This window comes from Erinaceus europaeus, chromosome X (genome assembly GCF_950295315.1).
Source record: "Erinaceus europaeus chromosome X, mEriEur2.1, whole genome shotgun sequence".
NCBI classification, from domain to species: domain Eukaryota; kingdom Metazoa; phylum Chordata; class Mammalia; order Eulipotyphla; family Erinaceidae; genus Erinaceus; species Erinaceus europaeus.
The window spans coordinates 117670348-117695498 of NC_080185.1; the positions used below are offsets into that span (position 1 = coordinate 117670348).

General features: G+C 42.0%; 1 protein-coding gene across 2 annotated transcripts in view; it reads left to right on the top strand.

The window, feature by feature from the left end:
* Positions 1 to 25151, top strand: part of SH3KBP1 (SH3 domain containing kinase binding protein 1) — a 447635-nt gene that overhangs the window by 57450 nt on the left and 365034 nt on the right. For both annotated transcript variants that reach the window (XM_016195163.2, XM_007538851.3), the window contains exon 2: positions 22388 to 22545. In XM_016195163.2, coding sequence (XP_016050649.1) covers positions 22388 to 22545 — 158 coding nt within the window. The remainder of the gene's footprint in view (positions 1 to 22387; positions 22546 to 25151) is intronic.

Genomic DNA, 25151 nt, shown 5'->3' on the forward strand with positions numbered 1-25151 from the left:
GGTGGAGCAAAAAGAGATTGGTGAAAATCAGGGTGTGACAAGGAGAGGGGGCGGAGCAGGCGAGAATTCTACCACTGAACCACCAATGCCCTGGAGGGAGGGTGGTGCTTAGTTAACAGTGGTTATATAAATAGAATGCATTGTTAAGCAGGGGGGATTAAACCAAATGAAACAGAAGGGATTTTTAGAAGCAGAATTAGAAGCATACCAACAATAAAGCAGTGCTGCAGGTCTGTCTCTCTTTCTCTGTCTCTCAGTTCTTCTTTCCCTCTCCCTCCTCTTCCCCCAGTGGCAAAAAAAAAAAGGAAGTTGGCCAGTAGCGCAGGTTAAGCGCACGTGGTGCAAAGTGCAAGGACCAGCATAAGGATCCTGGTTCGAGCCCCCGTCTCCCCAGCTACAGGGGGCTCACTTCACAAGCGGTGAAGCAGGTCTGCAGGTGTCTGTCTTCTCTCCCCCTCTCTGTGTCCCCACCTCTCTCGATTTCTCTGTCCTATCCAACAACAACAACAACATCATCAATGGCAACAATAGCAATAATGACAATAATAATGGCAACAAAATGGGAAAAATGGCTTCCAGGAGCAGTGGATTCATAGTGCAGGCACCATGCCCCAGCAATAACCCTGGAGGCAAAAAAATAAAAAAGTAAAAACAAAATAAAGATTACAGGGATATACTAGCACACCACACCCACCACCAAAGTTCTGTGAAACCCCACCCCACCACACACATGCACAATGACCACCATAGTTTTCACACAGTCTTAGAGACTGTTTGAGGGGAGCACCTTCTAAACAGGCACATCTCTCTGGGTCTCTGTTGAGTCTGAGAACCAAGCTGTCTTTGTTAAACCAGAAAACATAAAATAACCATCTCTAGGCTTTTCATTATAAAAGTCATTAAATATTTATGTAAATCTCCAGTCATGTGCTTTCTCTTTCCTACTTGAAATAAAAAGGCTATATTTTCTTTAAACAGCTAAAGGACTTTGACTTAACTGACTGTTACATTTAATCGGGCTTCTAAGATGCAGTTGGTTTCTTTGCTTGATTTTTGTATGACCCATTCTCTATACCAGTTTATCCAGTTGTAATCACTTGTTTTTATTTTTGCTATTTTTTAACCTGCCAAATTATGTGTGCATGTTTCTTGTCATCACTAGAACTTAACCACTCCTGAGTGACTTTTCTATCTTTCTTTTTAAAATTTTATTTATAAAAAGGAAACATTGACAAAACCATAGGATACGAAGGGTACAAATCCACACAGTTCCCACCACCAGAACTCCATATCCCATCCCCTCCCTGGATAGCTTTCCTATTCTTTAACCCTCTGGGAGTATGGACCCAAGGTCATTGTGGGATGCAGAAGGTGGAAGGTCTGGCTTCTGTAATTGCTTCCCTGCTGAAGATGGGCATTGACAGGTCTATCCATACTCCCAGCCTGCCTCTCTCTTTCCCTAGTGGGGTGGGTTTCTGGGGAATTGGAGCTCTAGGACACATTGGTGGGGTTTTCAGTCCAGGGAAGTCTGGTTGGCATCATGCTAACATCTGGAACCTGGTGGCTGAAAAGAGAGTTAACATATAAAGCCAAACAAATTGCTGACTAATCATGAACCTAAAAGCTAGAATAGTGCAGATGAAGATTTGGGGGGTCCTCCATTTTGTAGATAGCTAGTAGGCATATTTTAGTTATATTCCAAAGGGCCTGTGGCTATACTAGCTTTTTTTTTCCCCCCTGAGCCTGAAATCTGATATGCAGGTGGATCCAAGTTATTTTCTGGGGAGATGATGCCATGGCTGTAAAAAGGACCAGAAAGCTGGATCAGGGAAGAGAGGAGCTCCCAAATATGGGAAAGGTGTATAAACATTGATGACTGTAAACCCCATCGATTTGATGTGATCTGGGGCCCATATTCAGTTTAGGAGCCTATGTGACCTCTGCATCCCTATAGATCTGAGCTCACATTCTGTGGTTATGAATAGGAACATTCCAAGCTGCTCCAATATGAGGACCCATCTTCCTCAGGTGTAGCATAGAGTATGTTGTCCAGCCTCCCTTCGAAGGATGGAACATTCTTTACTGTTGTTGATCCATGTTGAGGGCAAGGTCCTATGGGGGGTCCACAAAGGGGTCTATTTTGTTGTTCCTGATAGAGATGACCAGTATCAAGGTGATAGGGATTTATTTGAGGTCTAGGCCCATCATGTCTGTTTGGGAATCTCAGGACTCCCCGAAAAGGGCCCCAGCTGATGGGGGGGCCTGATATTGACTAAAGAGTTATCATTAAAGTATGCCAGTCTTGGAGTAGGGCACCAAAGTAAAAACCCTGGGGTGAGGGTGAGGGTAGATATTCAGCTTCCTGGGGTGACGGGTGGGTGAGGTGGGGATGGGTGGGTGGGATGGGAATAAAAAAAAAAGTATGTCAGTCTCTTGCCCTTATTCAGCCTTTGCAGTTTTTGCTTTGATGAGGTTAGTTTTGGAGTGAGTGAGGGAAGTGTAATAGGATGTAGGTGAGGAGGGTATCTAAGTCTAAGTAGACACTATTTCCTTATGAACTTTATACTGACTCACTGCAGACTATTGTGTACTTTGGCTTTCAGGTATATATTTTGCCCTAATTTATGCATGCATGTGAACATATGCTCTATCTCACGGGACCTGGTCTATATCTAGGTTTTCGGACTTTGTTAGGAAGTAAACCATCTGGAATGAAATTAGAGAATTCTATGAAAGGAAAGGTTGCACTCGAGTAATGAGGCTGAAAGGTTGACGTTTCACATCTTACATCTCTGGACACAGTCTGAAGTGAAGCATGCTGAGGTGGTACGTTTTGTGTTGATTAGGTTGAGATCTGCAGATGCAATATCATTTGGTATGAATTGAGAGAAGCCTGCAGGAAAGTGAGCCCCCCCCCAGAGATTCCAGGATTGGGGGAAATATTGGCTCTATAGAGGAAGCAGGAAGTTCCTGCTGTTTTAGGATTTAAAAAGACAATAGATTTGCTATAATCACATTATTTGGCAATTGGATTAACTTTGAAATATCCCTTTGTTAGGATTTGCTCTATCATACACAACATCACCACAATTTATGCCCTTTGACATTATTTGTATGTAGCTGTGCCACCGGTTGCTTCTGTTCTCCCTGGTCTAAGCTTTTAAGAGAGTCAACATATCAAAGACTCAGCCTATGGTCTGTGCATTAAAAAGTTTGAGACATTCAATCAATTTTCCCCTCTCATATTAATTAAATAGTGATTTATATGACTACAAATTAGTAGGAGTGTGCATATACATGATTCCCACCACCAAAAGACTGTGTCCCATCCCATCCCCCCCCCCCGCCCTGTGAAGCCAAATATCCACCCTCACCCTCAACCCAGGGTTTTTACTTCAGTGTCATACTCCAAATTCAGTCAAATTCTGCTTTGAGTTTCCCTTTCTGTTCTTCTTTATCAACTTCTGTTGATGAGTGGGATCATGCCGTACTTGTCTTTATCTTTCTGACTTAGCTCACTTAACATAATTCTTTCTAGCTCCATCCAAGATGGGTTAGAGAAGATGGGTTCATTGTTCTTAATAGCTGCATAGTATTCCATTGTGTGTGTGTGTGTGTGTGTGTGTGTGTGTGTGTGTGTGTATATGTGTATATATATATACACACACATATCTCACAGATTTCTCAGCCACTCATCTGTTGTTGGGCACCTGGGTTGCTTCCAGGTTTTAGCTATTACAAATTGTGCTGCTATGAACATAGGTGTATACATATCTTTTTGGTTGGGTGTTATGGAGTCCTTGGGGTATATCCCTAGTAGAGGAATTACTGGGTCATATGAAAGGTCCATGTCTAGCCTTGTGAGAGTTCTCCAGACTGCTCTCTACAGAGTTTGGACCAATTTACAATCCCACCAGCAGTGCAGGAGGGTTCATTTGACCCTACAACCTCTCCAGCCTTTGTTGATGCTACCTTTCCGATGTGTGATATTCTCACAGGAGTGAAGTGGTATCTCATTGTTGTCTTTATTTTCATTTCATTGACAATCAAAGACTTGGAGCATTTTTTCATGTGTTTCTTGGCCTTTTGGATCTCTGCTGTGGTGAATATTCTGTCCATGTCCTCCCCCCATTTTTGGATGGGGTTATTTGTTGTCTTGTTGTTGAGAGGAGAGGAGAGGAGAGAAACAGATCTGCTGCTGCTCGTAGCCCCACCTCCGGAAGTTGTCAGTATATTCATTTTAATGATGTTAATTCTTCCAACCCATGAACATGGAATACCTTTCCACTTCTTTGTGTCTTCTTCAATTTCCTTGAGTAGTGACTCATAATTTTCAGTATACAAGTCTTGCACTTTTTTGGTTAGGTTTATTCCTAGATATTTCATTATTATTATTTTTTTAAGTTTTTTTTTAATATTTTATTTAATTTATTTATTCCCTTTTGTTGCCCTTGTTGTTTTATTGTTGTAGTTATTATTGTTGTTGTCATCGTTGTTGGATAGGACAGAGAGAAATGGAGAGAGGAGGGGAAGACAGAGAGGAGGAGAGAAAGATAGACACCTGCAGACCTGCTTCACCGCCTGTGAAGCGACTCCCCTGCAGGTGGGGAGCCGGGGTTCGAACCGGGATCCTTGTGCTTTGCGCCACCTGCGCTTAACCCGCTGCGCTACAGCCCGACTCCCTAAAAATTTTTTTTTAAGTTTTTTTTTTTAATTCCCTTTTGTTGCCCTTGTTGTTTTATTGTTGTAGTTATTATTGATGTCGTTGTTGTTGGATAGGACAGAGAGAAATGGAGAGAGGAGGGGAAGACAGAGAGGGGGAGAGAAAGACAGACACCTGCAGACCTGCTTCACCGCCTGTGAAGGGACCTGCCTGCAGGTGGGGAGCCGGGGGCTCGAACCGGGATCCTGACACCGGTCCTTGAGTTTAGCGCCACCTGCGCCTAACCCACTGCGCTACAGCCTGACTCCCGATATTTCATTATTTTTGTTGGTATAATAAAAGGAATTGATTTCTGGATTTCATCTTCTTCTAACTTAGTGTTTGCATAGAGGAATGCCACTGACTTTTGAATGTTAATTTTGTAGCCTGACACCTTACTGTATTGCCTGATGATTTCCAAAAGCTTCTTTTTGGATTCTTTAGGTTTTTCTATGTATACTATCATGTCATCAGCAAATAGGGAGAGTTTGATGACTTCTCTTCCAATCTGTATCCCTTTACTTCCTTGCTCCTGCTTGATTGCTATGGCAAGAACTTCCACCACTATGTTGAATAGTAATGGTGATAGTGGGCAGCCCTGTCTAGTAACTGATATTAGGGGAAATGCTTCCAGTTTTTCACCATTGAGCATGATGTTGGCTGTATGTTTGCTATATATAGACTCTACTATCTTCAGAAATTTTCCATCTATTCCCATTGTTTGTAGTGTTTTGATCATAAAGGGATGTTGTATTTTGTCAAAGGCTTTCTCTGCATCTATGATATGACCATGTGGTTTTTGGTTAGCTTTTATTGATGATGTGGATCACGCTGATTGATTTACGTATATTAAACCAACCTTGCATGCCTGGGATAAACCCCACTTGGTCATGATGAACAATCTTTTTAATATACTGCTGTATCTGATTGGCTAGAATTTTGTTCAATATTTTAGCATCTATCTTCATCAGAGATATTGGTCTGTAATTTTCTTATTGGTTGTGTCCCTGTCTGCTTTTGGTATCAGAGTGATGTTGGCTTCATAGAGGCTGGAAGGGAATGTTCCAGTGTCTTCAGTCTTCTGGAAGACTTTTTTAAAACTTTTTAAAAAATTTGTATTGGATAGAGACAGAGAGAAATTGATAGAGAAGGGGGAGACAGAAAGAGAGAAAGATAGACACCTGCAGACCTGCTTCAACCGCCTGTGAAGTGACTCCCCTGCAGGTGGGGAGCCGGAGTTCGAACCGGGATCCTTATGCCGATCCTTGTGCTTTGCGCCACCTGCGCTTAACCCGCTGTGCTACAGCCCGACTCCCCTTGGGAAGGTTTTTGATAACTGTTTCAATTTCGTTGGCTGTGATGGGCCTGTTCATATTATCTAGTTCCTCTTTATTTAATTTTGGAAGTTTGTAGATGTCTAGGAAATTGTCCATTTCTTCCAGCTTCTATCTTGGTGGCCTATAGTTGTTCATAGAAGCCTTGCATGATATGTTGAATTTCTGCGGTGTCTTTTGTGATATCTCCTCTTTCGTTTACAATCTGATTTATTTGTGTCTTCTCCCTTTTTTGTTTTTTGAGTCTGGCTAAAGGTTTGTTGGTTTTGTTCACTCTAAGAACCAACATATACTTATGTTCATCTTTTGTATGGTTTTCTTATTTTCAGTGCTATTGATTTCTGCCCTAACTTTAGTTTTTTCTGTTCTTCTGGTTGCTTTAGGGTTCCTTTGTTCTTCTTCTTGTAGGTCTTTAAGGTGTGCAATCAGGTTGTTTATTTGTGCTTTTTCTTGTTTCCTAATGTGTGCTTGTATGGCTGTGAGCTTCCCTCTCAGTACTGCCTTAGCTGTGTCCCAAATATTTTGATAGCTTGTGTCTTCATTTTCATTGAACTCTCAAGACATTTTGATTTCTTCCTTTATTTCCTCTTTGACACAGTAGTTGTTAAGTAGTGTACTGCTGAGCTTCCACATTTTAGGACTATTACTAATCTTTTGTTGATTGTTAAGTGTTAGTTTAATTCCACTGTGTTCTGAGAAGATGTTTGGGATGATTTCAGTGCTCTTGAATTTGTTGACACTGTCTTTGTGGCCTAACATGTCTATTTTGAGAATGGCCCATGTGGACTCGAGTAGCATGTGTATTCCAGTTTCTTGGGGTGAATGATTCTGAAAATGTCCAATAGTTCTAGTTTATCTATCTCCTCATTTAGCTCTCTCATTTCTTTATTGATTTTCTGCCTGGATGCTCTGTCAAGTTGAAAGAGTGGTATGTTGATATCCCCTACTATGACTGTGTAGCCATTAATATATTGCTGTAGCTTTTCCAGTAGATGTTTGATGTATTTATATGGCTTCTCATTGGGTACAAAGCCTGTGCTCTCTCTCTTCCACCCCATACCCTCTCAAAGATAGAGGCAACAAGAGAAGGGTGGGGTCCTGGGAGTTAGCTCAGTCTGAGGCACTGCATGAGAGCGCCATGGATAAGAGAAAGCTTCACAAGAGGTATATTTGTGTTGTGGTCTCAGATGGTCTTCTCTCTCTCTCTCTCTCTGATTCTATCTGTGATTGGAAGGAAAAATTCTTCTGGGAGTGGTGGAAATACTCAGGTATGAGCCCTACTGAAGTCCTGGTAGGAAAAAAGGAGAGAAGTGTGCTGGAAAGCCTGATCCCTTTTCACGGTCCTAGAAAGCAGTGAGTGACAGCTGTCTTTCGTGGTGTCAGAGGCAGCCAGTGGAGGCTTCACAGCTGGCTTTGTGCTTTCTTTGCTTTGTCTATTTAGTTTTTCCGTGCCTTCCCTGCTGATACCAGTCCTTGGAGCTGTTACTGGGCATGCTGTTGGCAACATGTGACCCTGAAGGAAGCCAACCGTGCCTAGTTTGCTGCCTGCTGCCCTGGAAGAGAGTTCAGGCCTAGCAAATTCATTCCTTGGGATCTGTGTTCTAAGCTTGTCTTCATTGGGGATACTGAGATTCACTTTTTTTTCTTTTAGCACTTTATTGGGGGTGAGGCTTAATGGTTTACAGTACAGTTGTTAACATGTGGGCACAGTTTGTCATCTCCCCATGATAGGTGTCTGCAAATCACTCTCACTCCCAACTCAGATTGTTGAGGAATTATACAGATACCTGATATACCTGATTCACAGATACAGATATACCTGATTCACAGACTCCAAGGACAGAACTTTTTTTTACTGCCTGTCTGCCTTTCCTGCTTCTGCTTTGCCTGTCATGTTTTGGCGGTTCCAGCTCACTTTCTACAGAAAAGTGGAATTCCAGTGGCTGACCTTCCTCATGGAGATAGAAGTGCAGTGTTTCATCCCCTGCCATTTCTTCCCCTAGCCATCTACTTTGGACTGATACTTCTATTGGACTTGCTGGTATACCCTTTGGACACTTTACACAATTTTAAAGCAGCTTCCTTCCCTTCACGCTGGTGGTTTTTCAAAGACTGACCTGCAGTAGTTCATGGAGCTTACAGCCAGTTGCCTTGGGGACTGTACAGCGCTGAGCAGCCCCTTCGCTTGGCAGGCATGACCTTATGCCTGCAAGCCCTTTCCCCAGAGACAGGAAAACCCCCCTTACTAGATACTGGCCCCAGAGGCAGGAAATGCCCTTTGAAGCATGAAATGCCCCCAGAGGCAAGAGATGCCCCCAGAGGCAGAACCCCCCACCTCGTTAGTAGGCCCTGCCCCCAGAGACAGGGAATGCCCCTTTGCGCACCAAGCCTCCCCTTGGCATCACACTGGCTCTTACTGCTCCCCTACTTGTCCTTTCCTGTTTTATTATATCATTTAGGTTTATGCCCAAAAGGTTTCTGCTCACCCCTACACTACTATTCCTCTGTCATAGATAGTCTTTTACAGACATTGAACCATCTTATGTGATGACTAGATAGAAAAAGATGTAGAGATATTGTGAGGAGATGGTTGAGCAGGCAGAGCTTAACCTATGAGATGAGTCCCTCCAGGTAAGTCTCTCTCTCTAAAGAGGGGTTGAGCACAGGGGGGACACATAAATCTCACAAGGTTGGTTTAAGCCTTCATTTAAGCCTTCCCTCCCCCACAGAAACGTCCTACATCTTCCCACGTGAGCACAGCATTCCTTGAAAACATTTAAGCCTGCTCCATTCTATATTTCCTTACTCTCTCTGTGTCTTTCTTTTGTATAATAATTGAGAAAAATTGAGTATAGAGGGGGGAGGGGAGATAGGGAAAGAGGAGAAACACCTACAACCCCCTGCTTTGCCCATGAAGCTTCCCACCTGCAGGTGGGGAGAGGGGGCTTGAACCCAGCTCTTTGCACATGGTAACGTGTGCTCAACCAGCTGTGCCACCACCTGGTCCTTACTTCTGACATTCTTAAAGCATAAAACTGCACTGAGATGTATGCAACTGTATTTCCAGTAAGTCCTTGTTTGGCATTGTGCTTTTAGGCTCCTGGAAAGTGACTTTAAGCAAGATAACATATAGCAAAGCCAGCTCCTCAAATGATGTCATTTCATTTTCTCATCCAGCACAGAGATGTTGAAAGAAAGGATGTTATTTGAGGATCTGCTGCATATATACATAAAGGTAGAAAATTAATTGGGTACTCATTCTCCTTCATGATTTCTGGTTTACTCAAATGTCCATTGAGTTAGACCTGACACTAGGTTAGGAAGGTAGAATCCTGGGGTTTTCTCAGATGTAGCTGGCAATCTAATGAGGTACGGCACCTTGACCTTGCAGGATGGTGCGTACTGGAAGAGAGGAAGTTGAGTGCACAGAGGGAAGGGCTAGGTGGGTGGTTGGGGGTTGGGTCACAGTGTTGCCTCCAACTGTCACTGTGAGAAGTTTGCCTTGAGAAGTAGCTCAGCAACTGCCTTGGCCAACCAGTACTTAAATATCACCCATCTCATCTTTGAGGGTACGAGACATTCAAGCAAGTTTGAAGGCAGAGTTAGAGAAGGTTGAAGCAGTTTGCATTCTGAAACAGATCTCTTATCTCCCTGTCTGTATCTTGCTCATAGGGGTTACTGTAGCTCTGGCTTTCACAGCAACAGTAGATGGAGAACTTGAAGAGGCTGGCTTTGGGCACAGTAGGCAGCTGGAGGGTGGTACTTCTCTGACAGGGAAATACTCTTTTAAGTTTTGTAATTTATGGTGTCTTTATAGGTGAGGTTTTGTTTACTGTTACTTTGATTATACTACTATCTCATTTACTTAATGTTTTCATTCTGTGCTCAGGCCCAGTGATGATTTCCTATGGGATGCCATTGAAAAAATGCCAGAGGTGATGGTTTATCATTGCTTAGCCACCTGCAGCTTCCTGCAGGCAAGGAAATGGGTTTGGGGTGCACAGTCTTTCTAGTGAAAAATTGGACTTTGTGTACTTTGAGGTCTTGATCTCCTATCTGCCAAAAGATACACTGCAAGCCACATATGTAACATAAATGTTCCTTTAGCCACACTAACAAAGTAAAAAGGAGTCAACTTAATCAGAACGACATATTTCAGAATGCTCCTGCATATCTAAAATACTATCATTTTAATGTACACTCAATGTAAAATTGAGTTTATATCTATGTCTATCTACATTCCCATACTTCCCCTAGCAAGTCTTTGCAACTTGCTGCATATTTCATGGCACGTCTCAATCTTGGATTAGTCATGCTTCAAATACTCAGTAGCCGGACTTCCAGAGGCGGAGCTATGAGCAGCAGCAGATCTCTTTCTCTCCTCTCCTCTCCTCTCCTCTCCTCTCCTCTCCTCTCCTCTCCTCTCCTCCCCTCCCCTCCCCTCCCCTCCCCTCCCCTCCCCTCCCCTCCCCTCCTCCCCCCTCCCCTCCCCTCCTCCCCCCTCCCCTCCCCTCCCCTCCCCTCTCCCAGATCAACTAGGAGACTACCCGGGACCGAAACAAGACAGGACTAGAATGACCATGGGAACCCACTAAATCACCGGTGAGTACAAACACGTGTGGCTGGTGACAGAGGAGCGTAGGGAGAGATTAAGAGACTGCTAACAGTCCAGCAATTTATCAGTTGAGACACCACCTCCAGTCTGCTCCACCAACAAGGGGACAGCTGAAGGGAGGAGAGGACTCCCCAGAGACTCACCAAGTGCAGCTCTTGAGTCTCCATTGCTACTGCCCTCAGAATCTGGAGCAGTGGAAGGGAGGGACACCAGGGGACAGAGATCTAACCAGGAAACTCAGGAGAAGACCTATACCTTGGTGGCATAGCTGAGGGGCTGTGAAAGTCTCTTTGCATAACCACTGGATTATCTCTGCCACACCCTGCTTTATCTCTTGGTCAGGAGTCAGTGATTAAGCTAAGAAGCCTATTGATAGTATAGCCTACAGGGAAGAAAATGAAAGGGTTTTAAACCACTGAGGTCCAACTCAGGGATTAAAATACTATTGAGACAACTGTTAACTTCCACCACTGTGAACCCTTTAATTAACTTACTTAGACATAAGTCAATCCAGGCAATAGTGATCAGTAGTTTGAAAAGTACTGAGAGAGGGAACTCATAACATAATATATAAAATGATTGAAACAAGAAGAAGAAACGAACCAGGACAAGAGTCCAGCTAAAAGTCCCCCAGAGGGTTAAGCACAAAATAAAGAGTTGAACATCTAAACACTAGCTAAGGAAATAATCACAGGAGTAAGTAAAGAATTTGAAAAAATTGTAATCAGAAATACAGGAACAACAAATGAGACTATGGAAGAAAATACTAATTATCTCATGGTTATTAGAGAGCTGAAAGCTGAAATCTCTGAGCTAAGAAGGCAATTAGCTGAACACGCTAAAACAGTATCAGAACAGGACAACAAAATAGATGAACTCCAGAAAACAGTAGAGGGCAGAGAGAATAGAATCAATGAGGCTGAAGACAGAATCAGCAAGATCGAGGACAGATCGAGGACGGATTAGAGACAACTAAAAAAGAAGTAAGACATCTCAAAAAGAGACTAAGAGATGCTGAAAACAACAACAGAGACCTATGGGATGACTTCAAAAGAAACTATACGCATTATTGGCATACCAGAGGAAGAAAGAGAAGGAGAGGAAGAAAGAATTCTCCAGGCCATAATAGCAGAAAACTTCTCTAGTCTAGATGACATCAAAGACATAAAGATTCAAGAAGCCCAGAGGGTCCCAAACAGAATTAACCCAGACTTAAAGACACCAAGACATATCATACTTAGAATGGAAGGGAATAAGGATAAAGAAAGGATCCTCAAGGCTGCAAGAGAAAAACAAAGAGTCACCTACAAAGGAAAACCCATAAGATTAGCAGCAGACTTCTCCATACAAACACTACAGGCCAGAAGAGAATGGCAAGATATCTATTGAATGCTCAATGAGAAAGGCATTCAACCAAGAATACTATATCCTGCTAGACTTTCATTCAGACTAGATGGAGGCATCAAAACTTTCTCAGACAAGCAACAGTTGAAGGAATCAACTATCACCAAGCCTGACCTGAAAGAAGTTCTGAAAGGTCTTCTATTAACAGTCAGACCATCATAAATAGGACATATATCAGAACACTCTAAAACTCTAAGAATGACGTTGAAATATCTTCAATCTTTGATATCAATAAATGTCAATGGCATGAACTCACCTATTAAAAGACACAGAGTAGGAAGATGGATCAGAAAATACAACCCAACAATATGCTGTCTACAGGAAACCGACCTAACTCAACAAGACAAACACAGACTTAAAGTGAAAGGATGGAAAACTATCATACAAGCCAATGGCCCACAAAAAAGGGCAGGAACAGCTATTCTCATATCTGACATGATAGTCTTTAAAATAGATAAGATGTAAAAAGATAGGACTGGACACTACTTAATGCTCAGAGGATCAGTCAATCAAGAGGACTTAACAATTATTAACATCTATGCACCCAATGAGAAGCCATCTAAATACATCAAACTTCTACTGAAAGAGCTACAGCTATATGTTAACAGCAACACCATCATAGGGGACTTTAACACCCCACTCTCTCAACTTGACAGATCATCCAGGCAGAAAATCAAGACATAAGGGAGCTAAATAAAGAGATAAACTAGAACTATTGGACATTTTCAGAGTCATTCATCCCAAGAAACTGGAATACACATTTTATTCAAGTCCACATGGGTCATTCTCAAGGATAGACCATATGATAGTCCACAAAGACAGCATCAGCAAATTCAAAAGCATTGAAATCATCCCAAGCATCTTCTCAGAACACAGTGGAATTAAACTAACACTTAACAATCAACAAAAGATTAGTAACAGTGCCAAAATGTGGAAGCTCAACAGTACACTTCTTAACAACTTCTGGGTCAAAGAGGAAGTCAAGGAAGAAATCACAATGTTTCGAGACTTAAATGAAAATGAAGACACAAGCTATCAAAATATTTGGGACACAGCTAAGGCAGTACTGAGAGGGAAGTTCATAGCTATACAAGCACACATTAGGAAACAAGAAAAAGCACAAATAAACAGCCTGATTGCACATCTTAAAGACCTAGAAGAAGAAGAACAAAGGAACCCTAAAGCAATCAGAAGGACGGAAATCACTAAAGTTAGGGCAGAAATAAGTAACATTGAGAATAAGAAAACCATACAAAAGATCAATGAAAGTAAATGTTGGTTCTTCATAAGAGTGAACAAAATCGACAAACCTTTAGCCAGACTCACAAAACAAAAAAGGGAGAAGACCCAAATAAATCGGATACTAAATGAAAAAGGAGTTATCACAACAGACACTCCAGAAATTCAAGATATCATGTGAGGCTTCTATGAACAACTATACGCCACCAAGCTAAAGAACCTGGAAGAAATGGACGATTTCCTAAATACCTACCGACTTCCAAAACTATGTAAAGAGGAAGTGGATAACATAAACAGGCCCATCACAGCTAATGAAATTGAAACAGTTATCAAAAATCTCCCCAAAAATAAAAGTCCTGGACCAGATGGTTTTACAAATAAATTCTATAAAACCTTCAAAGAAGAACTAATACCTCGACTTTTAAAAGTCTTCCAGAAGATTGAAGACACTGGAATACTCCCTGCCAGCTTCTATGAAGCCAACATCACTCTGATACCAAAAGCAGACAGGGACACAACCAAAAAAGAAAACTACAGACCAATATCTGTGATGAACATAGATGTGAAAATACTGAACAAAATTTTAGCCAACTGGATACAGCAGTATATTAAAAAGATTGTTCATCATGACCAAGTGGGGTTTATCCCAGGCATGCAAGGTTGGTTTAATATATGTAAATCAATCAATGTGATCCACCACATCAACAAAAGCAAGACCAAAAACCACATGGTCATATCAGTAGATGCAGAGAAAGACTTTGACAAAATACAATATCCCTTTATGATCAAAACACTACAAACAATGGGAATAGATGGAAAATTCCTGAAGATAGTGGAGTCTGTATATAGCAAACATACAGCCAACATCATACTCAATGGTGAAAAACTGGAAGCATTTCCACCAAGATCAGGTACTAGACAGGGCTGCCCACTATCACCATTACTATTCAACATAGAGGTGGAAGTTCTTGCCATAGCAATCAGGCAGGAGCAAGGAATTAAAGGGATACAGATTGTAAGAGAAGAAGTCAAACTCTCCCTATTTGCAGATGACATGATAGTATACACAGAAAAACCTAAGGAATCCAGCAAGAAGCTTTTGGAAATCATCAGGCAATACAGTAAGGTGTCAGGCTACAAAATTAACATTCAAAAGTCAGTGGCATTCCTCTATGCAAACACTTAGTTAGAAGAAATTGAAATCCAGAAATCAGTTCCGTTTACTATAGCAACAAAAACAATAAAATATCTAGGAGTAAATCTAACCACAGAGGTGAAAGACTTGTATACTGAAAATTATGAGTCACTACTCAAAGACATTAAAAAAGACACAAAGAAGTGGAAAGATATTGCATGTTCATGGGTTGGTAGAATTAACGTCATCAAAATGAATATACTACCCAGAGCCATCTACAAATTTAATGTTGTCCCCATCAAGATCCCAAGCACATTTTTTAGGAGAATGGAACAAATGTTACAGATGATTATCTGGAACCAGAAAAGACCTAGAATTGCCAAAACAATCTTGAGAAAAAAGAACAGAACCGGAGGCATCACACTCCCAGATCTCAAACTGTATTATTGGTCATTGTCATCAAAACTGCTTGGTACTGGAACATGAATAGACACACTGACCAGTGGAATAGAATTGAGAGCCCAGAAGTGAGCCCCACACCTATGGACATCTAATCTTTGACAAAGGGGCCCAGACTATTACATGGGGAAAGCAGAGTCTCTTCAACAAATGGTGTCGGAAACAATGGGTTGAAACATGCGGAAGAATGAAACTGAATCACTGTATTTCACCAAATACAAAAGTAAATTTCAAGCGGATCAAGGACTTGGATGTTAGACCACAAATTATTGCCAGAACTCTTTGCCGCATGCATTTTAAAGACATCTTCAATGAAACGAATCCTATTACAAAGAAGACTAAGGCAAGTATAAACCTATGGGACTACATCAAATGAAAAAGCTTCTTCACAGCAAAAGAAACCACTACCCAAACCAAGAGACACCTCACAGAATGTGAGAAGATCTTTATATGCCATACATCAGACAAGAGTTTAATAACCAACATATATAAAGAGCTTGCCAAACTCAACAACAAGACAACAAATAACCCCATCCAAAAATGGGGGGAGGACATGGACAGAATATTCACCACAGAAGAGATCCAAAAGGCTGAGAAACACATGAAAAAATGCTCCAAGTCTCTGATTGTCAGAGAAATGCAAATCAAGGCAACAGCGAGATAGCACTTCACTCCTGTGAGAATGTCATACATCAGAAAAGGTAACAGCAGCAAATGCTGGAGAGGGTGTGGGGTCAAGGGAACCCTCCTACACTGCTGGTGGGAATGTCAATTGGTCCAACCTCTGTGGAGAACAGTCTGGAGAACTCTCAGAAGGCTAGAAATGGACCTACCCTATGATCCTGCAATTCCTCTCCTGGGGATATATCCTAAGGAACCTAACATATCCATCCAAAAAGATCTGTGTACACATATGTTCTTGGCAGCACAATTTGTAATAGCCAAAACCTGGAAGCAACCCAGGTGTCCAACAACAGATGAGTGGCTGAGCAAGTTGTGGTATATATACACAATGGAATACTACTCAGCTGTCAAAAATGGTGACTTCACTGTTCTCAGCCGATCTTGGATGGACCTTGAAAAAATCATGTTGAGTGAAATAAGTCAGAAACAGAAGGATGAATATGGGATGACCTCACTCTCAGGCAGAAGTTGAAAAACAAGATCAGAAAAGAAAACACAAATAGAATCTGAAATGGAATTGGCATATCTCACCAAAGTAAAAGACTTTGGGGTGGATGGGTAGGGAGAATACTGGTCCATGAATGATGTTGAGGACGTAGTGGGGGTTGTATTGTTATATGGGAAACTGGGGAATGTTATGCATGTACAAACTATTGTACTTACTGTTGAATGTAAAACATTAATTCCCTAATAAAGAAATAAAAGAAAAAAATACTCAGGAGCCATGTGATGAGTGATAACAGTAGGAGACAACAAAATCCCAAACGTTTCAAAGGTTTCGATAAGACAAAGGAAAGAGTCCTTAAAGGGGGTAGTAGAGACAGAGCCCCGTGAGCTCTTAACAAAGCCATTCATAGGTTCCTCCTCTTAGAAAACCCAAGATGTAAAAATTCATTTTCACAGGAAAGGTAAAGCAGGAAGTCATTATTCATGTTACAAAAGAATTAACCACAGGATCCTTTAAATAGCAAGTTCCTTAGTGTTCTAAAGAACTTGACTCAGTTTGCAAAAATGTGATTGACATTTGGCATTTTCATAGCATCTGCTATTATCACATGCAAGCTGAGCCTTACTGAGCACCTACTTACTCCAGGTTATGGGTACTCAGAGGGGCCACAGTAGAACTCAGGGTGCTCTGGACCCAGAAAGCATTTAGAAGCTTATTGGGAGGAGGCCACATATGTGCAACTGATGCATGGTGGGGCCATCTCAAAGTTGAGGGCCATGAAGGCCTTGGGAATAGGTCAGGAAGGTATGGTCAGCAACCAGGTCCAGTTGGGGTCAGAAATTTGATGGGGTACATGCAATCACTTGAGGATAAATTAGGAAAAAGCAGCTCAGTAGCATATTGGAAAGACTAGAAAAGTGATGTGAGTGGGTTTAGCTTCCCCTGAACCCCCAACTCCTAAGGCCCAGCCCAATTCACAGCAGCTTTCAAGCCAGGTGTGTCCTTTGGACTCCTGGGAGATGGGATTGAAACAGAGACAGATCAATGTCTTCTCTCCAGTTTTTGAGAATATGCCCTTCACTTTTTCTTCAAGATTTTATTACTATTTATTATTTAGTGGTGTATAGGGTTATAAGATTACAGGGTATAGTTCCATGCCACAACTGCCAAATGCTCTTTACTTCGTAGTAGCCATCTTCTTGAAGTGGATTCCTTTGTCCTCTTCCAGATTTACCTAGGTGAAGCCCATGGAGATAACAGAGGCACCAAACCCTGCTCTTTAGGTAAGAAGCAGCAAGGTTGTGTTCTGGAAGTTGGTCTGACCTGAGTCCCCCCAAACACACAGGGTAAAGTTCAGAATCAAGATGAATCCTTGAGCAGATTCCTCCTTAGCAGCCTTCCTGCTCTCCACCCCCCCCCCACTTGTTCTGGTACTGCTTCCTCTCAACTCTACCTTCCATGATTTCCTCTTCTCACAAGAAAAAGCTTTCTTCTCCATGTGGAATTAAACTTGGAGACCCAATGCCAATGTTCCAAGGGTGTTCTTTTTTTGTTGAAAAATACCTATGATTACAAATGATTTGGGTGTACCCATATGCATCTTTTTATAGATATTGTGTATATATTATTATATTAGTTGATTAAGAAAACTCAAAGGGGTCGGGCGGTGATGCAGTGGGTTAAGCGCATGTGGCGCAAAGCGCAGGGACCGGCATAAGGATCCCGGTTCGAGCCCCCGGCTCCCCACCTGCAGGGGAGTCGCTTCACAGGCGGTGAAGCAGGTCTGCAGGTGTCTATCTTTCTCTCCCCTTCTCTGTCTTCCCCTCCTCTCTCCATTTCTCTCTGTCCTATCCAACAACGAATTGCGTCAACAAGGGCAATAATAATAACCACAACAAAGCTACAACAAGGGCAACAAAAGGGGGAAAGAAAAATGGCCTCCAGGAGCGGTGGATTCATGGTGCAGGCACCGAGCCCAGCAATAACCCTGGAGGAGGAAAAAAGAAAAAAGAAAAAAAAAAAAAGAAAACTCAAAAGATGTCCCTAACGTGTTTGCTATTAGAGTTATTAACATTCAGAAAAATGTAATATGGAACTTTATGACATTAGACCATTAGACATTGGTGTATGACTTTAGACATTGTGTGGAAAAATGAAAACAGTTATCTTCATGGTTCAGACACATATCTTTAAGTATTTTCCTATCCCCAGTAGTCCCATATGTAATTAGGAAATACGTAGCTATATTAAGGGTAGAAGACAATCCATACTGTAAGTTGTCTTGATAATTTATAGTTTGTTGGTCATCTCCCTGTGAGATCATTGCATCTGCGTCCCAATGTGGCTGGAAAAGAGGCCCCAAGGAGAGGTAGTGAACAGTCCATCATTTCCTTGTTTGCTTGGTCTCTTGTTGAATATTGTCAACAAACCTTTGTTTACACATTTTTTTTCAAGCGCCTCATCTGATATGTGCAGGTGATTCTAATTAAAAGGAGTCATATGGTGTATTGCACCAAAGTAAAAGACTCTGCGGTGGGTGGGGGGAGAGTACAGGTCCAAAAAGGATGACAGAGGACCTAGTGGGGGTTGTATTGTTATATGGAAAACTGAGAAATGTTAGGCATGTACAGACTATTGTATTTACTTTCGAACATAAAACATTAATCCCCCAATAAAGAAATTTAAAAAAAGGAGTCATAGCTGTATTGAGGTTTTATTAGGAAGCCTTACAGAACTGCAGGCACCCTGTGGAGCTGAAAGCTGCCAGTGACAGTCACCATTTCCAGGGTTGCTACTGTTCCTTAGGCTGCGACTGGCCCAGAGGCTGGAAGAAGGGACTAGTGTCTTTCTGAAAATGGCATCAGAGAGAAGTTGTATTTTTTTAATTTATAAAAAGGAAGCATGACAAAACCATAGGATAAGAGGGGTACAAATCCACACATTTCCCACCACCAGATCTCTGTATCCCACCTCCTCCCCTGATAGCTTTCCTATTTTTTAATCCTCTGGGAGAATGGACCCAAGGTCATTGTGGGGTGCAGAAGGTAGAAGGTCTGGCTTCTGTAATTGCTTCCCCGCTGAACATGGGCATTGACTGGTCGATCCATACTCCCAGCCTGCCTCTCTCTTTCCCTAGTGGGGTGGGTTTCTGGGGAAGTGGAGCTCCAGGACACATTGGTGGGGTTGTCTGTCCAGGGAAGTCTGGTTGGCATCCTGCTAACATCTGAACCTGGTGGCTGAAAAGAGAGTTAACATACAAAGCCAAATTGTTGAGCAATCATGAACCTAAAGGCTGGAATAGTGCAGATGAGAGTTTGGGGGGGTCCTCCATTTCGTGGATAGCTAGTAGGCATAGTTTAGTTATATTCCAAAGGGCATGTGGCTATACTAGTTTTTTTCCCCCTGAGAAGTTGTATTTTATGTTTTTAAAATTAAAATACAATGAATAGATATTCCTTTTTTTCTTTTTTCTCTGCACTCATCTCAACTAATCCCTGAGGAGAGTATCCTACTTTGGAGAGCACTCGCTCAGAAAATAAGCTTGGCTGCTGTGTTGAGCTTCAGGTCCTTTAATTGGGATGTTGAACATCATAATATTATGTGGATGAAATGATTTAATACAGGAAAAAGTGTCTGACACCCAAATAGCAGTGTCTGTGATCTCAGTTCTGATAGTAAAGTTTCAGTAGATCCATCTCTAGCTGTTTTCTGATCCAGATTGTTATGGCCGTTTAGTTTAACTGCTAAGGAGCAGAGCATGCTATGAGAAAATCAGAGTTTCTGCCTTCATACCTGTCAGGATCCAGAAGAAATCTGCACACCAGTTGCTTTGTTTATTCTGATATGCTCCTCCTTTCTGTTGATAAGTGTTGACAGTGGTTCAAAACTCAGAATTCATCCTTGAAAGAGTTATGACAGCAGAATCAACCGGCTAATTTTGGAAGGAAACAGTGATGTGGGGAATGAAACTTCACTTGCCAGTTGAATTGCCAGTGAACTATCTGGTGTAGCTGACATGAGTGGATGCGAAAAATGCACCAGTCTGGATGGACAGGGTGACCTTCTTTTTTTATTAGTGATTTAATATTGACTTATAAAATTATGAGATAACGGGTATAATTCCATACCATTCCCACCACCAGAGTTCTGTGTCCCTGTTCCCTCCATTGGAAACTACAGTAGTTCTCCCAAGGTCTCAGATATTGGTTGGCTATTATTTCTATAACTATCTATATTTATATATATTTGCCCATTTTTTTACGGTCCTGCCATCTCTTCCTTTCTAAGTCACATCTCCACCTATTACTACTTATGAATGTCCTTCCTTTTTTCCTCTTTTCTCTCTAGGTCAATTCAGAGCTCTCTGGTTATCTTCCCTTAACATTTATCCCCCGCTGGGATTATGGATCAAAATTATTTTTGGGGTGCAGATGGTGGGCGTTCTGGATTCTGTAATTGCTTCTCTGATGGACATGGATGTTAGCAGATCGATTCATACTCCCAGCCTGTTTCTATCTTTCCATAATGGGGTAGGGCTCTAAAATTTACTTTACTAAAATTACTTTAGTAATTATTGATTGAGCTTGATAGCTAACATGCAGGTGGGCTAAAAATTGGGAAAATAGTGTCAGAGTTGAGAATAGGGACAAAAAGCTAGATTAGGGCAGAGAGTAGCTCCCAAACTTGAAGAAAGTATATAAATACAATTAAATATCTACCCCATTCATCTGACCCAGGATCCATATATATATTCCCATTTAGCACGGAGCCTGTGTAACCTCTGAGTCCCTGTCAGTCTGAGCTCATAGTCCATGGTCACATCTGGGAACATTCTGGGCTGTACTCATTTCAGTCTTCCTCAAATGGCAGAGTAGGATGACCCAGCCTCCCTCTGAGAGTAGGGCAGTCCCTACCATTTATGCTTTATAGTGAGGCCAAGGTCCTGGAGAGGCCCACAAGAGGGCTGGTGACTTTCCTGATGGAATTGGCCTGAAATTAGTCTGAAAAAAGAGTTAACATATAAAGCCATACAAATTGTTGACTAATCATGAACCTAAAGGCTGGAACCCAGTTTCTTCAGAGCTGCCCCGCTAGGGAAAGAGAGACGGGCTGGGAGTATGGATCAATGCCCATGTTCAGTGGGGAAGCAATTACAGGGGCCAGACCTTTCAACTTCTGCACCCCATAATGACCCTGGGTCCATACTCCCAGAGGGTTAAAGAATAGGAAAGTTATCAGGGGAGGGGATGGGATATGGAGTTCTGGTGGTGGGAATTGTACCCCTCTTATACTATGGTTTTGTCAGTGTTTCCATTTTATAAATAAATAATTAAAAAAGTATCTTTTTTTTTTTTTTTAATCTATGTGAGCACCCGAGGATTCCCTGACTAGGGCCCCAGATTGGACAAGGTCTTCTGATCTGCTAGAGCTTTTTGGAATTACCTATAATGGATATGCAAAGTTCATTTGACAGTGTGCTGCCTGCCAACCTTTTTCCCCCCTCTGGAAAAATAACTACAGTTTACTGAATTAAAAATGTCATTTGTGATTTTTTTGGTCTCTTATTAAAAATATTTATCAAACCCAAGATGACTAAGATTTTTCTCCTGTGCTTCCTTGTAAAAGTTTTATTTCATCTTTGTATTTGTGCTGTCTAAATGAATTATACAATCCATCTATGAGTATTTACCAGCTCTGCTGATTTGTACTTCATCACCAAGAAGACCCATCTGTTTCATCTCTTTTCCCCACATATGACCAAGTATAGGGTAATTCGATAGATTGGAAGAACAATTGAAAATGCCTCAGGAACCATCTGTTGAGAGGGCAGTTGTGTCTGCAAACATAAGTAATCTGAGATGTTGGTTGGTCAGCAGAGCCCTCTGTATCAGCTGTCTTTACACATATTGCTAAGAGATGGACATTCTTTTTGTAGAATAGTAATATTGTCACCCACATTTTTCATAACCAAGGCCCAAGGAAGTTACTGTCACACAGTCTTGGCAAGGGATGGGATATCCAAGAGCCAGGCCTGCATCTGTTGTGTGCTATCTCCACACTTGGGGAAATGATGCAGAATGCCCCTTAGGCAGGGAACAGATGTTGGTAGCCCACTGTCAGTGTGGGGTTTTCCCTCTGACGTCCTTGCTGGCTCTGAGACTTGTGCCTGACCACTGACCAGCACTTCGTGGTTTCTGGGCACTTGGCTTAATGTTTACCCAGGTTGGGTTGCTATATGTGACCCTGTTGAGTACTGGTAGAGGGAAAATCCCCTTTATATGACTTTATTCATCTTCCATGCCTGCTCCTCCTCAGACTTCCCCAACATCTGATCTAAAGTGCTGCTTTCTGTTCCTCTTCCTTACAGTGGAGGCCATAGTGGAGTTTGACTACCAGGCCCAGCACGACGATGAGCTGACAATCAGTGTGGGTGACATCATCACCAACATCAGGAAGGAGGATGGCGGCTGGTGGGAGGGACAGATCAATGGCAGGAGAGGTTTGTTCCCTGACAACTTTGTAAGAGTGAGTACAAAGCAAAACCCTTTTTCTGTCTCTTATGGGTTCTATAAGCCAAAATGGGGGGGGGGGCATTTGAGGAGGGGTTTCATGGGACTCTCTTGGGGGATGAGTTGATGGCTTGTGCATTCAAGACGAGTGTACACAGCTTTGCCCATGATATCTGGGGTATCTGTTTGGAAATCATGTTCACAAGGCCTAGAATGTTCCCTTTCCAAGCAGTGTATCACTTACAAAATGCTGGGAAGATGTAAAACTTGTTATATTGTTTAATCTACCTGTTTATTTGCTTCGCCACTGACAAGAATTTTTATTATTCTATTCAAAATGGAGGTGAAACTCAGTTTTGACCCTTTAAGTCAAATAACAAGCAAATTAAATGAAGAATTCCAATTTTTTTATCTTTATAATTGCATCAACTTTTTGATAGAAACAGTATGATTGGATGGGGAGATAGCATAATAATTGTGGAAAAAAAAACAACTCTCATATCTGAGGCTCCAAAGTCCCAAGTTAAATCCTTTGTACTATCGTAAGCCAGAGCTGAGCAGTGCTTTGCTAAAAGAAAATAAATAAAGCAATATTATGTTTCTTTTTACTCTACTGGCTATAAATCATTGAATAAAATTTACTTTTTTTCAGCAAGCTTCTTTTGAAAATTATGCCCTTTACAGAAGTCATCTAGGGATTAATTACAAAAATGTAGGTCACTCATGTTAAGAAAGTACATGACACACAATTGTAAATAATAGTTTAAATTAGGTGAAAAATAGAAATCACCTAGAGGCTGTTCCCTGTGGGAAATACCAAGTAAGTCTAAAAAGTCGCTATAGCACGAGCTTCTATTTGCCAGTAGAGAAGACTAGATTGTTCTCAGTAGGAAGGCCTGGGCACAGAAGTTCCCAGGACCCCTGTTCTAGTTTCTGTGATATTAGACTGTGCCGAAGACCTGCAGCTGTGGTGGGAAGGAGGTGTGGGGAACACTGAGCCTAGAGGAACAGGGACGCCTTCAGAGAGCCTTGAGGGCTACATGGGAAAAGTTATGAAAAGGAATTGTTGATGAAAACAGTGATGGATGTCCTCTGTCGTCCTCTGCATATATAGGAAAGCACCTTTCTTTAGGAGCTTGCATTGATGTGATCCTGCTAGTCTTTTTTTTTTTTTTTTTTCATTTGGTTTGTAGGATGTTGGGTAGTTTTGTTGGTAATATGCTGATTAAAAATAGCTTTCTGTAAATAGTCATGGGAGTATAGTTTTTTTTTTTTCAATTACAGTTGAACCTAGCACCTTTCTCCATTTTAAGAGTAGGAAAGCATTTTACCTGGATCATATTGATGTGTAAATGAAGTTTAATTCTTTTGTCCTGCCAAACTCCCCCAGTTTTGATACCAGGACTACCCTTGAAGGGTAGGTGGGAAATGAGAGTTTGTCCAGATAAATGAGGCAAAGTGCGGGATGAAGATGAAGAAGGAATGAGAAGAGGAGACCTGGGGAAGAGAAAGGAGGTCCTGGGAAAGAGAAAAGAGAACGCTGGAGAAGGAGGTTGGGTTGTGGTAAAACAAGGGGAGGACTCTGAAAAACAAGAAGTGGCTATAAGATTGGCTCCATCTCTGGGCAGATGACCCCACCAATGTGTCCTGGAGCCCCCCTCCCCAGAACCCTGCCCCACTAGGGAAAGAGAGAGACAGGCTCGGAGTATGGATCGACCTACCAATGCCCATGTTCATCGGGGAAGCAATTACAGAAGCCAGACCTTCCACCTTCCGTACCCCATAATGACCCTGGGTCCATGCTCCCAGAGGGATAAAGAATAGGAAAGCTGTCAGGAGAGGGGATGGGATACAGAGTTCTGCTGGTGGGAATTGTGTGGAATTGTACCCCTCAGGGTTTCCTTTTTATAAATGAAAAAAGAAAAAAAATACCAAACTACTTAAATCATATAAATGATAACAGTTGTATCAGATCCATAGTAAAAGAGTTTACCCTAAAAAAAAAAGATTGGCTCCAGTTTTGAAATCCTTGAACATATCCTGTTGGCTTCATACCCCCTCATTAGCAACTACAAACCCTCATACTCAGAGAACCTCTGGGTTCTTGATTCAGGACTTAGGGCTGGTGCTCCGGAAATGTTCATAGAGGGTAGCAGGCAGTAGGGCAAGAAGTACAGGGCAGGGAGAACCCAGGCGGGCTGGGAACCCAAACTTCCTCAACCTTCCTCATCCAGAGAGCTCTGGGGAACAGAGGAGCTCCTTACTGTGAAATGGGGTGACATAGTCCTGGCTGTTGGGTCCTCTCTCCACCCGTCTCCACTTGCTCAGCTTTGGGTCAGGCCCATGTGGGCCACTGCAATGTGCTTTTCCCACTGCCTTCCTGTGGAGTTTCCGGGGGGGGGGGCAGTAGCCAAAGGTGACAGATAGCAGGGGTCAAGGGCTAGCTCACTGGACCTTTGCCCTAGAAATTGCCTCTGCCTGGTTTGTCCCTCATCAAGTTGTCTTTTTGTACTTTTCCTTCCCTTGCTTCTGGCCCTGGGTTCCTGCCATAGAGTTCCTGTGTCTCACTCTTTTTTTTTTTTTTAAGGAAGACTTTCTTTTCTTTTCAAGCAAACTATTTAT